Below are 15369 nucleotides of genomic sequence, written 5' to 3'. Positions count from 1 at the left end.
ATCTTTGGATGATTTGTATGTAATAAAAATAACTTGAACTTTTTAACTTCTTAGGCAACAGTGAGGCCACAACTTTATGCTGAAAGGTCTGGTTTGTTTTAGTAATAATACAAAGCAACATTAAAGCACTCAGACAGAAAAACACTAATGTCTTGTTACATGGCTGATCCTGGATGGATGAAGCACAGTGCAAATATACTAAGGCACAAGATATCATACAGGTAGAAAGTGCAAAGTAGTAACATTCAATGTTGATGAAGTAAATGCAGGATGGAGTAAATCTGCTCCTATGTACCAGTCTGGGAGGAAAAGCCAGTTTAACAAAAACCTCAAATCCCCAGTGAATCTTTCTGCACCTTGCAACCCAGCAGTGCATTTCCAGCTTCCACACACTCTGTCACACATGGTGCTGAAAAAAAACAAACACAGAACAAGCCATAATTAAACTGAATGTAGCAGCTGATTATAACCAGTACACACAGTTAAAAACATCAGATCAGCACTTATTATTATGGTGATTACCTTTCTGAGCACAGAGCCATGATGCAGCCTTCATAGCCAGAAGCTCCCATTCATCCTGAACATCTGACTTAAAACCATGAAGCCAGATCAGAGCCAGAATGGTGGCCCACACTTCCTTGTTCACCTTTATCAGCAAATGAAAGAATAAAAGACAACAGAAAGAAACAAAATCAAGGAAAACAAAGACAGCAAAGCATTTCAAAGGAAAATGTGACTGAACAGTTCTTAAAACAGCGGTAACAATATTATATACTAAATAAAATAAGAGCACACTCAAATATGTACAGTACATGTGATTTACTCTCAGATATGGTCAACACCTTTCATTAACAGGTGGTTTAAAAACACCACAAGAGGGCACCATACACAATCTCTCAATCTGGTTGTATTTCTTCTGGACTAATTTCTATTGATTGATTTTATGGAACAATGTATCTCAGCATGTCTTTTTATTTATATACATACTGTATAGCCCTGATTTTTGTTTTGGTCTGTCTTTTTAAGTTTTATTTCATGGTGTATGTAACATTTTTTATAAAGTGATTCATTAAATCTGTTTTAGAATAAGTTCCCTCATTATTTTCTTCTCTTATTTTTGACAATGACCCACCGCTGAAGGTTTGGGGTTTTCCACCTCCTCGCTGGTCTTTCCCAGTGCAGCAGCCAGAGCTGGTTCAAGCAACCAGCAACCAGACGCCTTCTGGAGGGACACCAACTGCAGCAAAGGGTCTCTGCGAGGCTGCTTGAGCATGGCAATGTAGTCTGAGGACAACAAGAAACTGAAAACTCAGAGCTGAAAACAAAATCAGTCATTACAATTCATCCTCTGGGGACCATGAACGTCTGTTCTTGGGAATCCATCCAATAATTGCTACAATATTTTGATAAAAAATAAAAATGTCAACCTTATAGTAGTGCTAGAGGAGTTATGGGATCACCAAAGTTAGAAGGATTCATTTTTTGGGAATAATAAATATATTTTGTGCCAATCCATCTAGTAGATGTTGAGATGTTTGACTGGAAAACTTTGACCTGCTGGTGGCACAAGAGGAAAACTAGAGGGTCATCAAAGTTAAGACATATTTGTGTTTGGTTTCTACTTTTCTAATTTGTGCATTGATTAGAATATCATGCTGGCTTGACTGGTAAAATACATAACTGAGTTGTACAAATACACTGAAGATTATCGCTATAAGCAGCAATACAGTGATCCAGCTCGAATCTAGATTTTATCACAAGGTGAAAAAGGTGATTCAGAATGTAGATGGTTAAATTTAAAGCACTTAATATTCACATCAAGGGGTTTTTTCTTAATTTAAGTTTTTTAATTCAGATGGCTGTAACAAATATAGCCTTTGATATAAAAGACAATTCTTACATGCATTACTTGGACCAGATTACATGCATCATTGTGGACTTAGCAACAATGTGTTTTGGAGAAAACAGTTTTGTGTGTGACCACCAGCACACGCCTAACTCTTATAAGTGAATCATTTAAGCATTTATGCAAAGGATAATTCTCAAGATAAAATATTTTGGGTAGAATATAAGTTTAAGTAATGCAGCTTAGTTGTAGTAACTACTGTGTATAAAAGCATAATGTCTTTCTCACATGTTGTCAAGTTGAGAAAAGTGGAGTTGAGTTATTCATCCTGTTTGACACAGATCTGTGGACTGACAGCTATATGTGACAGTTTTGTAGAGAGTTTGAGATATTATTGTTCATGTATTTAAACAGTAGCACAGACAAAATAAATGTCTGTGCCCTCCAGAGATAATAGACCCTTGATGATGATGAGCAAAAGCAGTTTTAGAGATCAGTGTCCGCAGGAAAGTAGTCAAATCTAATCGAAATGGGATGTTTTTAAATCTTTACTGAAGCTTATTTTTACAGAGCCTGCTGATAAATTCTGGAGGGTTCTGTTTACACTAAAACATCTGAACATTTTGTCTAGTCTATAAAGTTTGTGCACCACTGAAAAAAAAAAAACCTTTCTCACTTTCGTCACTTTCGTCACTTTCATCACCTTCGTCACCTTCGTCACAGCACTCATCCAGACTATATCCCTCTGCTTCACAACCACCATCAGCAAAACCTGTTTTTTCAAAAAGAAATGCACTGTTACAATAGCAAAAATATTTTAAAAAATATTTAAAACTAATTGAAATGATCAGTGTCTTTAATGTTATTGTGCAATAAATGGTGCAGTGCACTGAACTAATGCTGGATTTTGTTGCCCTGAGCTGTTCTGTATCTGACCCTGGTTTGTGTCACCTGTGCACCCTGCAACACAACTCACAATTGTACACAACAGCACCCCAAATATGAGTTACTTAATTAATAACTATTTCTGGAATAGACCTCAACTATTACTATTGTATGTATAAAGCACTGCACCTTGGGAATGTCATTAGTTTTTTAGCATCGATATATACACCACACCACATTGTACGCTGCTGGTCATTGTATTGAATGTCAATGCTGCTGCCACAATGGTGTGGGGTAGTCGCACTTCCGAATGCATACAAAAATACTGTGAGAGAAGATCCAGATTTCTTCTATTTGTAGTGGAGTGCTTGGAACAAATGTTCAAGACTTTTTCGTACAAACAGAACTAGTGTTGCAGTTTTCTTTAACAGCATAGGACTAGTGGAGTAGAGTAGCGTAGAGGAAAGCTTTAATGTCCCCGAGGGGCAATTTGGCTTGCAAACAGCTGTCAATAATAAGTAAAAATGGAATCCATACAATACTGACAGAAATGGTTGCAAAACAATCTCTATTCAGGAAAATCTGTTGTCTGCAAATGCTAATTCATGTGTCAGGGCTAACTCTGAATTGTGTTTCAGTAGAAAAAGATTTCAAAGCTGCAGCCCAGCTTTTGTCAGCTGTGATTAGTTTGCAAGTGCTATAAGCTTCAGGACCTTAATGCTAACTAGCATTAGGCTTCAAATCAATAGTGTCAATAAATGCTAAGTCAAAATTATGAGATGCTATTGTATACTTAGGATTTTTTATCTCACATTTATGAGATACTGAGTCATAATAATGAGAAAAAAAATTAATAATGCAAACAAAACTTAGTTTCTTTTTTGCAAATGGCAAAAATGGGCTTCCATAGATATTACAGTAGCACAGACTAGTCGAATGGCCGAACATAAAGCAACAAGTGCCCTCGTTGTATTTCAACTTTTTACTCACAAATGTCTGAAGAAGCACATGACATCGCACAGTAGGAGGCAAACATCATCCCTAAGATAAAAAGAGAGTAGGATATTAAATGAAGGTCATTAGCTAGGGCATAAATATCAAACAATAAACCAATAAATTCCTTCATATAAAACTTACAGTTTTTCACAAATTCAATGCAGATCCATTTGTCAGCACCACTGCTTGCTGAGACTTGACTTAATTGCTGAGACTTGTACTCAAAGGAATAATTTGACATTTTGGGAAATGTGCTTATTTGCTTTCTAGAAGCTAGTTATATGAGAAGATCAGTTTTATTCTTATATCTGTTTTTTCAGAATGCTACAGTAAACAGCCAGTTAGTTTAGCTTTAGACCGGAAACCGCTAGCCTGGCTGTGTCTGCAAGTAACAAAATTTGCCTACTGATCTTCAAAAATTCACTAATTAACACACTGTATTTAATTTTTTTCATCTATACAAAAATTCAAGAGTAAAAACAGCAAATTATGGTTTTACAGGGGTTATGTGCTACTCTGTTGAATGAAGAGTCGTATTGATCTTTTAATCGAGCTTTTGGCAAGAATGCAAATAAGTGTATTACATCATATTGAATAAGCACAAGACCCAACCAGGCCAATGTCATGCTTATGCTTTTTTAAATTTCTTTTTGGAGCATTTTATGCTTTTAATTGACAGCACAAGTAGAGACAGGAAATGAGAGAGAGAGAAATGCAAGAAAGGTCCCCAGCCACACATGCAAATGCATTTTTAAAACCATGGCTCAATCCCAGCAGTGTGGCAATATATGTAATAATAGACATTATACTGTAAACATAGACATACTGTATGTGTGTGTGATTTATCTAGAATATCTTTACACATTGATTTTCCTAATCAGAACAATTATTTAGACAATGCAGCATTTAATAAATGCCATTGGATTAGAAATGGTTAAGACTTGAAATCAATGCACAAGTCATTGATCAGACCATGCAGTGCCTCTGTGAAGTTTTTGTTGTTTTCCTCTCAAATATTTGTAGAATTGTTCCCTCATTCCCACAATACATGGACATTAAATATCTAGTGCTATCATCAGGTCTAATTTTCAATTTGTATTATATGTTTATTTATGACCAAATACCTGTAAAACTAATCGTATCCATCAGCCTCAGCTTGCATGGCTGGTAGAGTCTTAGTCTTGTTGATATTCTTAACAAAAACATTATGATTCTTCACGCATAGTTTTACCATAGAAAATGTAGATTTCATCTGATCAAATAAACCAGTGCTCAAAAATATCAAGGTGTGTTTTTAGCCATACTATCCAGGTGCATCACACATAAGGTTTGCCATACTGAGCTGGGAATAAGTAATGTTCTTGGAAACACTCACTGGGTGCTGGAACATTTCTTCGCAACAGAGGCCCTTGAATCGCCTCGCTGTCGTCTTTATTGACAGCAATGAAGGCGGTGAAGGAGCTGCTCACTCCTGATTGGACACTGAGCTCCACCACCTTCTGCTTCACTCCTTCATCTTGCTCTACTTCATTCTCAATATCCATCTCAAGGGAGCGAATCAGAGTCCGAGCACCCAACCTGTGGACTGTTAGTCTGCAGACAAGACAGAGGAGTTAACTTTTTATTTGTATGAATGCAAAACAGTGATCTATGTCCAGTCAGGATATTTAACAACTTTTCAATAATGGAAATTAGATGCAAAGTAAAAAAAAACATCATTAATGCTACAAAAATCCACTACTGTTTCCCAGTGACCTCTCAGATTTTTTTTTCTTAATACCCAACGACATGTTGGCAGAGGTAACACACACACACACACACACCGAGTCTGTGTATGTGTGTGTGTCTCTCAGTTAAATATAAATGTAAATGTACTTATAAATTTATCTCAATAGAAGGCTACAACTGAATCTTCATTGGTATTTTGAGTTCTTACTGTATTTATAAGTGTAAATATTTAGTTATTTTAGTTATTTTACTGTACTATGTCACTTTATTTTAGTTACGTTGTACTGCAGTAAATACCATATTTAACATAAAAGCCTATGCTGTATGACCAAACCCTGTTTTACCCAGTGTCCATTGCAGGTTTGAGACTGAAGCGGAGCTGGTTCTGGGATGGATGACCTGTCAGACTGTACTTCACCGTCACACAGCCCTCTGCTGTCTCTGGACTCTGAAAGAGCATTACAGTGATAGAAACCAATCTTCTTATCTTAATTACATACCTGATGAAAACTTCAATCACTTAAATGTGGACACAGAAGATGCTATATAGTTCATGCAAACATTTTTTTGGCACTATAACACTGTTATTTACATTTTTCAAAGCTGAAAAATCAGACCAGAGAGGTATTTCTCTATGACATGGTGCTGCTCCTACCTGTCCAGTGAGCTGGACATAAATCAGCGACCTTTGACCCTGGAAAATTGCTGTGATGGGTGGAGAGAGGACAGTGACAGACACTGCCTTTGGTAAATCCCATGTGACTGAGATGTCCACTACAGCTGGCTGCAGCGCAAATCGTAGCGACTGCATCACCTGATGAATAAAAAATGTTTATTCATTATTTATTTTTAATTATGTCTTTTGTCTAGATACATTTTTTAAATAATAAATGGTCATGTCTTACTTTTGGTTGCATCCTGTCAGTTCCTGTGATGAACTGAGCGTGACCTCCTCCTTCCTTGGCCAACCCATTGATAAGAGCAGAGCTGGCTCCTTCCCCGATCCCAAAAGAGAAACACCTGCAATGAAGTACTTTTGTTTTTAACACACAGAATTCAGACATTGGACATATTCTGGGAATTGTGTGGGTGATTGTTGTATTTTTGTATTTTGTGTTATTGTGCTTTCACCTGTGGGAGCCTGAGTTGTCCCTCACCAGATTTATAACTTCTTTGGTGTTCTCCACCTCGCCGTCAGTAAAGACAAACAGCTGGGACGGAGTGTTTACATATCACTGTTAGTTAAATATCATCACACTATGAAACATGTAACATGTGCTATGAGTCATCCACAAAATATTGAGAGCAGTGTCAGGTTGCTGTTTCAGTAACACAATTAGATATAACAGTGATGTATATAGAACAGATAAGGTGTGTCATGTATGAGCCTCTAATAAACTGGTTTGTTCAACATTGTACTTGGAAAGGACAGAAAAGTAGGAACTATTGAGTAGATCAATCAAGCAATTGTTTATAGATTGTATAGGATATGTTATCCCTCATTTATTTCCTATTCTTTACTTGTTTGCTCTGACTACACCAGCAGTCAAACACTTCATGTGCTCCATTAAAACACTGGAGCCAGTGAGTTTTCAGTGAGTAAATAACAGAAACAAGCAGCAGTTTTAATAAAAAATGTCAGCAAGCGTCAGTGAGTGAAATGAACACAGCTGAAAACAAACTGTCGCATCTGATTCAGCAACATTTTCCAGATGTATCACATTTGTAGCTGTCCAAATCCTGTCCAAACCTTCTTGCCACAACAGATCCACACTAACATTTCTCTGTCCACAGACATCATCAGGAAACTGTACAAACTACACCAGACTATACACAGGGAAGAGCTGTGATGTAAGTTTAATCTCTTAATGCAGAGCTATTCAGCTGTCACATGTCCCAACTTACTCACTTCAATGTAGACTTAACAATTTAGACTTACTGATGGTTAAATATGCACTGTATGCTGTATTATGTGGGAATAAGTGAACAAAAATTAAATTTAAAACACGAATCAGACTGAGTGGCAGATATTACTAATTAAAGACTTGATTGATGAAAGAGGTGATTGGGACATTGTAAGGGCTTTATTTTGATGGCACAAGCACAGTAAACAGGAAAACATTTGGGTTACAGTGCAAGACTTGTTTCCAAGCACATGATCCAGGCCACTGAGACCCAGAGAAGCGATGGAAAATGGATGGATGAATGGGTACTAGTAGGAGCATGTTAAATTAATTGTCTGTTTACATTTTTTTAGCATTATCTCTTTATCTCTCTATATAAAGCAAGGAATCTCTGTCTGTCTGTATGTATGTTTGTCCTTTGTATATCTTGAGAACCGTTCATCCAATCTGCTTCACACTTGGCAGGTGTATTGCTCGGGATACAAGGGAGTGCACTGTCGAAATTTGGTCCAAATTGGATATGTGACACGTTTAATATTAATAAACTTGGAATAAACAAGCAAACAGCAAGTCGCTCTGCTCTGCAGCAGTGGGGCAGGGCTTTGGGGCTCTGCTACTACATGTCATGAGCAGAGCTGTGCAACCCTGCCATGAGAGAGGGGAGGAAAACATCTCTCTTCATTAAATAACTTTAAATGTTAGGCTTTGTCATGGGTTTCCCAACTCAACTTAAAAAACAAAAGAGAAAAAGAGAGAGAGACGGCGAGACAGGAGAGACAGCGGTGGAAAGCTTTCTCTGAGAGAGAGAAATTCTTTGAATGACAGAAATACATTATATAATTATTTTCTGATTGTTTCACAGCAGTTATGTTCTAAAGAACAAATAAACAACCATCAAACACTCAACAGTTGATTTACTGTGGAGACAGATGCTCTTTGGGTGCAATTTGGACATGTAACATGTTTAACATTAATAAACTTTGCTCTGTGTCTGAGTGCAGCGGGGGCTGTTTGATATAATCACTGTCACATCACAGAGGGGTGGGGCTTCAGGGCTCTGAACAAGAGAGACGAACGAGGGCACACAGGAAAAAAAAAAGAGGAGTGCAGGCACGTTTGATTGGCAGCAGAATCAACCAATGGAAGGCCGTAAAATGCTTCTTCGGTTCAACCTCTATTTAGTCTCACTGGTGAAGTTTCTGCCTGGATTAAGACCATTTAATTTATTAAATCCTTATTGTTTTAATTGATACATTACGTTGTTGCTGGGCTAGAAACATAAATACCAAGGAGACAAGAAAAGCAAATTGCTGATGAAGATCAGAAAAAAAAAACACCAAACTATCAGAGGGTCATAGTTGCGTAAGTGTAACAAAAATGACCATGAAGTTTTTGCATAATGTATGTGTGTGTGTGTGTGTGTGTGTGTGTGTGTGTGTGTGTGTGTGTGTGTGTTACTTGTCTTGGTTGACTGGGAATGCAGGGCTGGCTGTAAATATGTTTGAGGGGCTCCAGGATCTCTGTTCCTCCCAGATCAGCGTCCATCTCCTCAACTTTCTTCAGAGCCTCTTCCATAGTCTTCTCATTGTACTCCACACTCTTACTGCCATCAGAAACACACAAATGGGGGAGGTAAGATAGTTGTGTAGCACTACCAACTTCCACAATTCAATTTGAAATTCATATCACGTCTTTTTTATAGCATAACTGTAATCTTTCCCTAAACTTCATCATGTCTTAACTGTACTGTTAATGCCATGACCATATTTGTAGGAATAATTGATTTTGAAACGTTACAATGTTACAATTTCATTTGGAGGACACTGTTATCCAAAGCGACGTACACATAACAGTTAATACAACACAAGCAAGGATCTATTCAGGAGAGAACAAGGTGAGAAGGACCATGAAGCTAAGTTCAGGTCCGATAGGATGTAGGTGCCAATAGGCAGTGCATAGAGGAATAAAGTGCACAGAAGTGGATAATAAGTGGAAATAATTTTTTTTTCAGTCCATCAAGTGTGGAGGTATTTGTGAAAGAGCTGGGTCTTTGGCTTTTTCTTAAAGATTAGAGAGGGAATCTGTAGATCGAATGGAGTTTGGTAACTCGTTCCACCACTGGGGAACTACAGAAGAGAAGAGTCTGGCTAGCGACTTAGGGCTCTGTTGGGAAAAAAAATTGAAATTAAACATAATTTGGGTTTTGCTGAATCACCCAAAATCAAAGACAGCTGACAGCACTGACTGACTTTCACACATGCAGTCTATCCCTGAAATGTTCAGGAACTTTTCCTGCATGGGGTCATGTGTGAATGAGAGCAGGGATTGACATTCTGGAAAATCTGTACCACCAATTTCCCACCTCAAGACCTAGTAACATTTCAGGGAAAATGCTGGTATGGCTGTGTTGTGAATAAAAGCAGTAACATTGCAGGTACAAGGACTTAAAGAGTTACGTCTGTCTAACGAAAGATGCTTTCACGTGGAACAAACAAACCAATCACAAGACTCTGCCAATGACGTATTTGAATCCACGACTTATTTACAGTTGCTTTGCCAATGCCTTCGCAGGTAATTTGTCATGCAAACTTGTTGAATATTAAATACATTACAAGAACATTGTCACCAGAAAAAAACAGCTCCTCACCCACCATGTTCCTGAAAATAATGGGAGACATCTTTTGCTGCATACACGTATGTCTGGCCTTGCCCCATGTTGGGTATTATGGTGGTTGGCATCCATAAGCATTACTACCATCTGCTGGACTGTCCCTTGCCCCATCTATTCCAGCATTGCCTGGCATGTGTGAAAAGGTGAAAGACGGAAATGTTCCTGAATGTAGCTGCATGTCGTAATAGTGTGTGAAAATCACTAGCGGTGCCTAAAAGGTTATCCAAGTAATTACCAGGACCTACATGATAAAGAGGCTATACAAACGCACATGTGCAAACAGTGATATCTAAGGCAGAAACACATTTTTGTGGACTGAGTCAAATGAGGCAGTGATTTACGGGAAGATGTGTTGATAACTGGACCCGAAACTGTAGATGTTGAAGTAGCAGCCCATTGGTAAACTCTTCAGCAGGAGCAGTAGAGTATCCTTGGAGAAAGAGAGAAAAGAGAGTGAAGGCCACTGTGTGAGAGGAACACTATGAATGATTTTATGACAGAGTTAACACATAATGAATACCCTGGCACTGCCAATGCGAGTCTCTTGCTGGTTGCTGTTATCCATACAACAATCCATACTTCCAGATCGATCGATCAAGAACACAAACTCTCCACATGACACGACTGAAGACATCACAGCCTGGGGGAACTCAGGGTACAGGCTCAGCATCACCACTGGATCACCCATCAGAGTGCCTGAAACACAGGAAAGAGACACAAAAATGACCAGAAATCTGCTTTTTATCATTTATTACAACACATGTAACTCATCAGTTTGAGGATGAGGATAATTAACTTTTAATTTACAGAGTAACAACTTCTCTAATTGTCACCCACCAGGCTTGGCAGAGGCCTGTCCTGCCTCCACCACAGCAGTGGGCTGGTGGGCGTCTTTGTAATAAATCAACAGTTCAACATCCCTGTCGAACTTGTGTCCTGCAGCCAACTTGACCTGCAGTTCACAAAACACACTCATAAATATAAATAGACTGATGTCTTGTTCTCAGTAATGAGGAACAATCACACACAGCAGACATGTTAGCGCTCTACATACCGTGGCCTGAGTTTGCTCTGTGTTGAGGTACTGGAGAGGGTCCAGGGAGCAGTTGGACTCTACTTTAGAGATTGGACGAGGAGAAAACACCCGGGCAGAGAAAGACAGACTGTAGGGCACCAGAGAGGCTGGAACAGATGTCACCTGGACGCTGCCACCTTCACTACCTGTGAACAACATGAAACAGGTTTAAAATGTTGTGATCAAAGACACTAAAACCACTTATGTAGCTGAAAACCTTCAGTCCAGCTGAGGTTCTGGGTGATCAGGAAAATAGGGGAAACAAATCCTCAACCTAAATATTCTGCTTTAAGTAAAAATATACTACTAAAAAAACTACTAGATACTCTGAAGGAATACTCATCACTTTTCTGCTGCTTATCAGCAGCCATTGTGACCTACAGTTCTCAAAACACAGTGACATGGTGGAAAGTTAAGCAAAGAAGCCCAAGCACCATGTGATCTTCAGTTCCTCTTGAAGGGTCCTGAGGCGTTTCTAGATGGGTTATATGGTCCAGCATACTCTGTCTACACAAGGGTTTCCTCCCAATTGCAAGTGCGCAAGTGAGGTATCCTAATCGCATGCCTGAACTAACTCAAACAGTGAATTCAAACTGAGGTCTTTCCAGATGTCTGAGCTCCTTACTCTCTCTATAGGGAATAGTGTTAGCCACCTAGCAAGGGAAAAGCTCATTTCAGTCTCTTGCATCCACTCCATTGACACAACACTACCTTGTCATGGTAGTAACACAGAAAACGAAACACATCCCACACTTGGCCGCCAGTGAGAACAATCATGCTGTCAGTCTGAACACAGTTTAATGCTGTTTAACAAGTGTGATGTCAAGTATGATTAGTTATTTTTCTAAATCTGCCATGTTAATTTGAACTTCCTTTATTGAAACTTTGGCCTTTGACCTTCACGTAACTCATCTCATTCACTTGTCTCATTTAAATGTTTCAATGTAAATGTAAACATAGACATTGTCCAATGCATGTAACACCACCTATGTGTTTGGTTGGAAAAGTAAAACTGATTGAAAACCACTCTGGTAAACTGCTGTGCTTACTGGAAGCCAGCTGCAGGTGAGGTTAGTATGTTTTTAACCTGCGGTAAGGTGACCCAGTTTCTTTCAGCGTCGATACTTTGTCAAACTGAGTTTGCTGCTGCCTCTAGGTCCAAATAACTCAATTTTCCCACTGACAGATATCTGTCACATCAACCACATATATAACAGGTATTCTTTCTTCCTCACTATATCCTCATTCAGAAGAGGTGTTTGTGCCAGAAATCTGTGTCTTTATTCTTTTTATTCTAAAGAAAAGTTACTTGTCTTTGTCGTGTGCTTAGAAGCATTATAATTCATTTTGCTGTCCTCACTCTGTGATAGATATCAACACAGGTCAGAATGCTTGTGGTGGTGTTCTTGAAATTTCAGCTTCAAATGGGACTTCTGATTATGCAGCGCTAACTGTTTACTAACTGGTGAAGGTGAGTGAGTGGCTCCAATACTTAGTCTTGCTGTTTATTAAACCATGTTGTCACATTTTCTGTTTCCACAGGATGTAAATACAGGAGATGCAAGTGTTTGTGTGGTGACTTTAAAGGAACAGTTTGATATTTTTTGAAATTATTCACTGTCTTATACCGAGAGTTAGATGAGAACATCATGTCTGTACGGTAAATATGCAGCTGGTTAGGTTAGCTTAGCATAAACACTTGAAATAGAGGGAAACAGCTAAGCTGGCTCAGTCTAAAGGAAACATCAAGGAATATCTTTCTTTGTTTAACTCTAACCCTTTAAAATTTGAAAAATAATTGCAAAAAATGTTTGTGTCAAAGGCTGTGGGGTTTTTGACCACTTGTGGTGCTATGAAGCAATGTTTTTACAACATTTTATTTGTATCATGCACACATAGAAGGAAACATGTGGGAGCGAAACAATACATATTCTTGTTGATTGTTTCATGCTATTTTCTAGATTGACTGTGGGTGGCGCTAACAGCAAATAAGCATTTCAATGCACTTGCAAAGGCAGTGAAGAACACAGTAAATGATTATGCAGAATATTTTAAATCATGGATCTGTGATTTAAAATATTCAACATATTGCCTTTGCAAATGTTTAGTGACGAAGTAAATTAACAAACATATTTGTTAAGGATACACACAGTGCGTTTTAGTAAGAAACACTGGATGTTAACATTTATTTGTTTACAAGAAAACTCTACAGTCTCCTGTAGGTGTTATGAGTTTTGAGGCTGAAATCAGCACAATTGGTAGAGGTTATAAGACGTAGTTTTAAGCCGCTTTTTGCCGAGTTTTGAGATGATGTGTTCCATCGGTGTATTGCACAGTGGGTTTGTGGCTTCCCCTATTGTATGTGGGTGCACTTGGCACCAAGTGCATCACTGTCGAAGTAAGACTCTTTGTGTCAGGTGTGGTGTGCACTAAGCAGAAAGTGTTTTCCTACCCTTAGGTTGGTAGCGAGGGTTGAGCACAGCAGGCAGACAAAACCTCAGCCCATCATCAGCCTGCACAGCCAGCTCAGTGACGTACTCCAGCCTGATGGAGGCGCTCTCTCCTGGAGGCAGACTGCCCACACTCAGAGAGAATATATCTGGGCTCTGATCACTCTCCTCCAATAGGAAGGCCTGCTGACCGGAGCTCAATGCATCATCATACTCCTCATGAGCCTGCAGATGACACATGTGAGTAATGGTTGGTGTGTTTACTGTCTTTTCAGATTCATTATAGTGAGTACGTATTTACTGTCCAGCTCACCTTCTGTTTCTCCTTCACCTCAGCTACAATCTGTGTTTGTCCAATCTTAGCACTGAAATGACAGACAGCAGCATCTCCAGGCAGAGGGAAGACAAAAACAGCCTCCAGTGGTTTGTCCTCCTTGTTCTCGTAGAGCAGAGTGGAGACCAGTGTAGCCACATGGTCCCTCACCTCCAGCTCCACTTCAATGCTCTTCAGAGGAACTGATGAGAAACAGAGAGAAACAACACAAACACTGTGTGACTGATTGTAATTAAGGTCGTTTTCTGTACTGAATTGTTACATTTTTAGCCACACAACAGTTGTACTTTCTTGTTAACCAAGCTGATAGTTAAAATGCTTCAGTTTGTGCAGGAAACCATTATGTATCTGAAAGCCTTTACAGCCAACATTTGAAGCTTACATGAGTACAAAAAAAAGGTTTTGTTGGAAATCATATATTTCTGTGTTGGTGTTTTCTAACAGCTCTGTACCTGGTTCCTTCTTGGCAGTTAGCAGACCACAGCTGTTCATCTTTGCACCTGTGCAACAATTATCAAGGACATATGAAGACTTAATGCTGCAGTGATCAATAATGACATTACTATACTTCATAGACATTGACCAACAATTATAATAACAACAAATATGGATTTCCTCTTTCTTATTATAAATATTTTCACAATATGCTATTGATGATATATTATTATATGTTAAATTATTTTGCTAATCCATTCAGATAAAAACAAAAAGCCATGACATAACTGCGACGTCATCTATTTACTGTAATCACATACTGTATGAATAAATAAATAAAAAATAATAATTTCACCACTTTTCAGTCTGTGGCTTCATTTTTTTTCAACTTTATTCGTTTTTAAGGTGCGTATGTAGAAATTTATCTCACTATGACGTAACAGACCGAAACCGAAACAGAAACCAGCTGAATTTATCTGCGCATCACTAACCTTCTTCTTAGCCGTGTTTTTTATGCTATTACAATATTTCACTAAAATTTGAGACAAATGTGACGCAGCACTACTGTAGCAGTTGTATTATTGAGGTTTTCCGGTGTATAAAATATCGCTGCTTCTGCTAATAGAGCGTCATATTGAATAAAAACACAGAAGAAATGCCTACCTTTGAGGATAAACGTGTCCGAGACTATTTCACTGTATTTTCCTCTTTTAAGTACGTAAACACAGCTTATGTTTACAAGGCAGGAAGTGTAAATGTACACAGTGCAGTGAGTCACGCCTGCGGGGTGCGCTCGATTTATAGCACCGGCTGAGTGGAGGCTCAGGCTGCTTATGCCATGACTTTCTGCAGCAATATCATTTTACATATTACTATTTGACATATATTGTGCACGTTTTATAAATGCAAGTGTTTTTAAGGCACACTTAAGTTTGTTCTATCTAAGACACAACTTCTAATACACAAAAAAATGTAGAAACAAAATACTGAAGGGACCCCTGGTCCATCAAGTTCTGATAGATGTGATACACCACACACAAGGTGT

The 15369-nt window shown here is 38.6% G+C and overlaps 1 protein-coding gene across 4 annotated transcripts; it reads right to left on the bottom strand.

Moving 5' to 3' along the window:
• Positions 1-61: 61 nt before the first annotated feature.
• Positions 62-15103, bottom strand: LOC122983609 (von Willebrand factor A domain-containing protein 5A-like). Of its 4 annotated transcripts, XM_044353557.1 has the most exons (19): positions 14988-15103; positions 14342-14389; positions 13869-14071; positions 13558-13780; positions 11085-11251; positions 10868-10982; positions 10551-10726; positions 10372-10460; positions 8818-8962; positions 6587-6666; positions 6361-6475; positions 6111-6269; positions 5800-5903; positions 5103-5320; positions 3722-3772; positions 2532-2618; positions 1133-1284; positions 523-646; positions 62-409 (listed from the first exon to the last, which is right to left on the bottom strand). In XM_044353557.1, the coding sequence occupies exons 2-19, from the start codon at positions 14379-14381 to the stop codon at positions 330-332; spliced, it is 2328 nt and encodes a 775-aa protein (XP_044209492.1). In that variant the 5' UTR covers positions 14382-14389; positions 14988-15103; the 3' UTR covers positions 62-329. The 4 variants fall into 4 exon arrangements, with proteins under 4 accessions (XP_044209492.1, XP_044209489.1, XP_044209490.1 ...); XM_044353554.1 differs by lacking the exon at positions 14988-15103 and having other exon boundaries at positions 14342-14572; XM_044353555.1 differs by lacking the exon at positions 14988-15103 and having other exon boundaries at positions 2541-2618; positions 14342-14571.
• Positions 15104-15369: the final 266 nt, after the last annotated feature.

This window comes from Thunnus albacares, chromosome 6 (genome assembly GCF_914725855.1).
Source record: "Thunnus albacares chromosome 6, fThuAlb1.1, whole genome shotgun sequence".
NCBI lineage: Eukaryota > Metazoa > Chordata > Actinopteri > Scombriformes > Scombridae > Thunnus > Thunnus albacares.
This window is presented reverse-complemented; position numbering and strand designations above follow the sequence as displayed.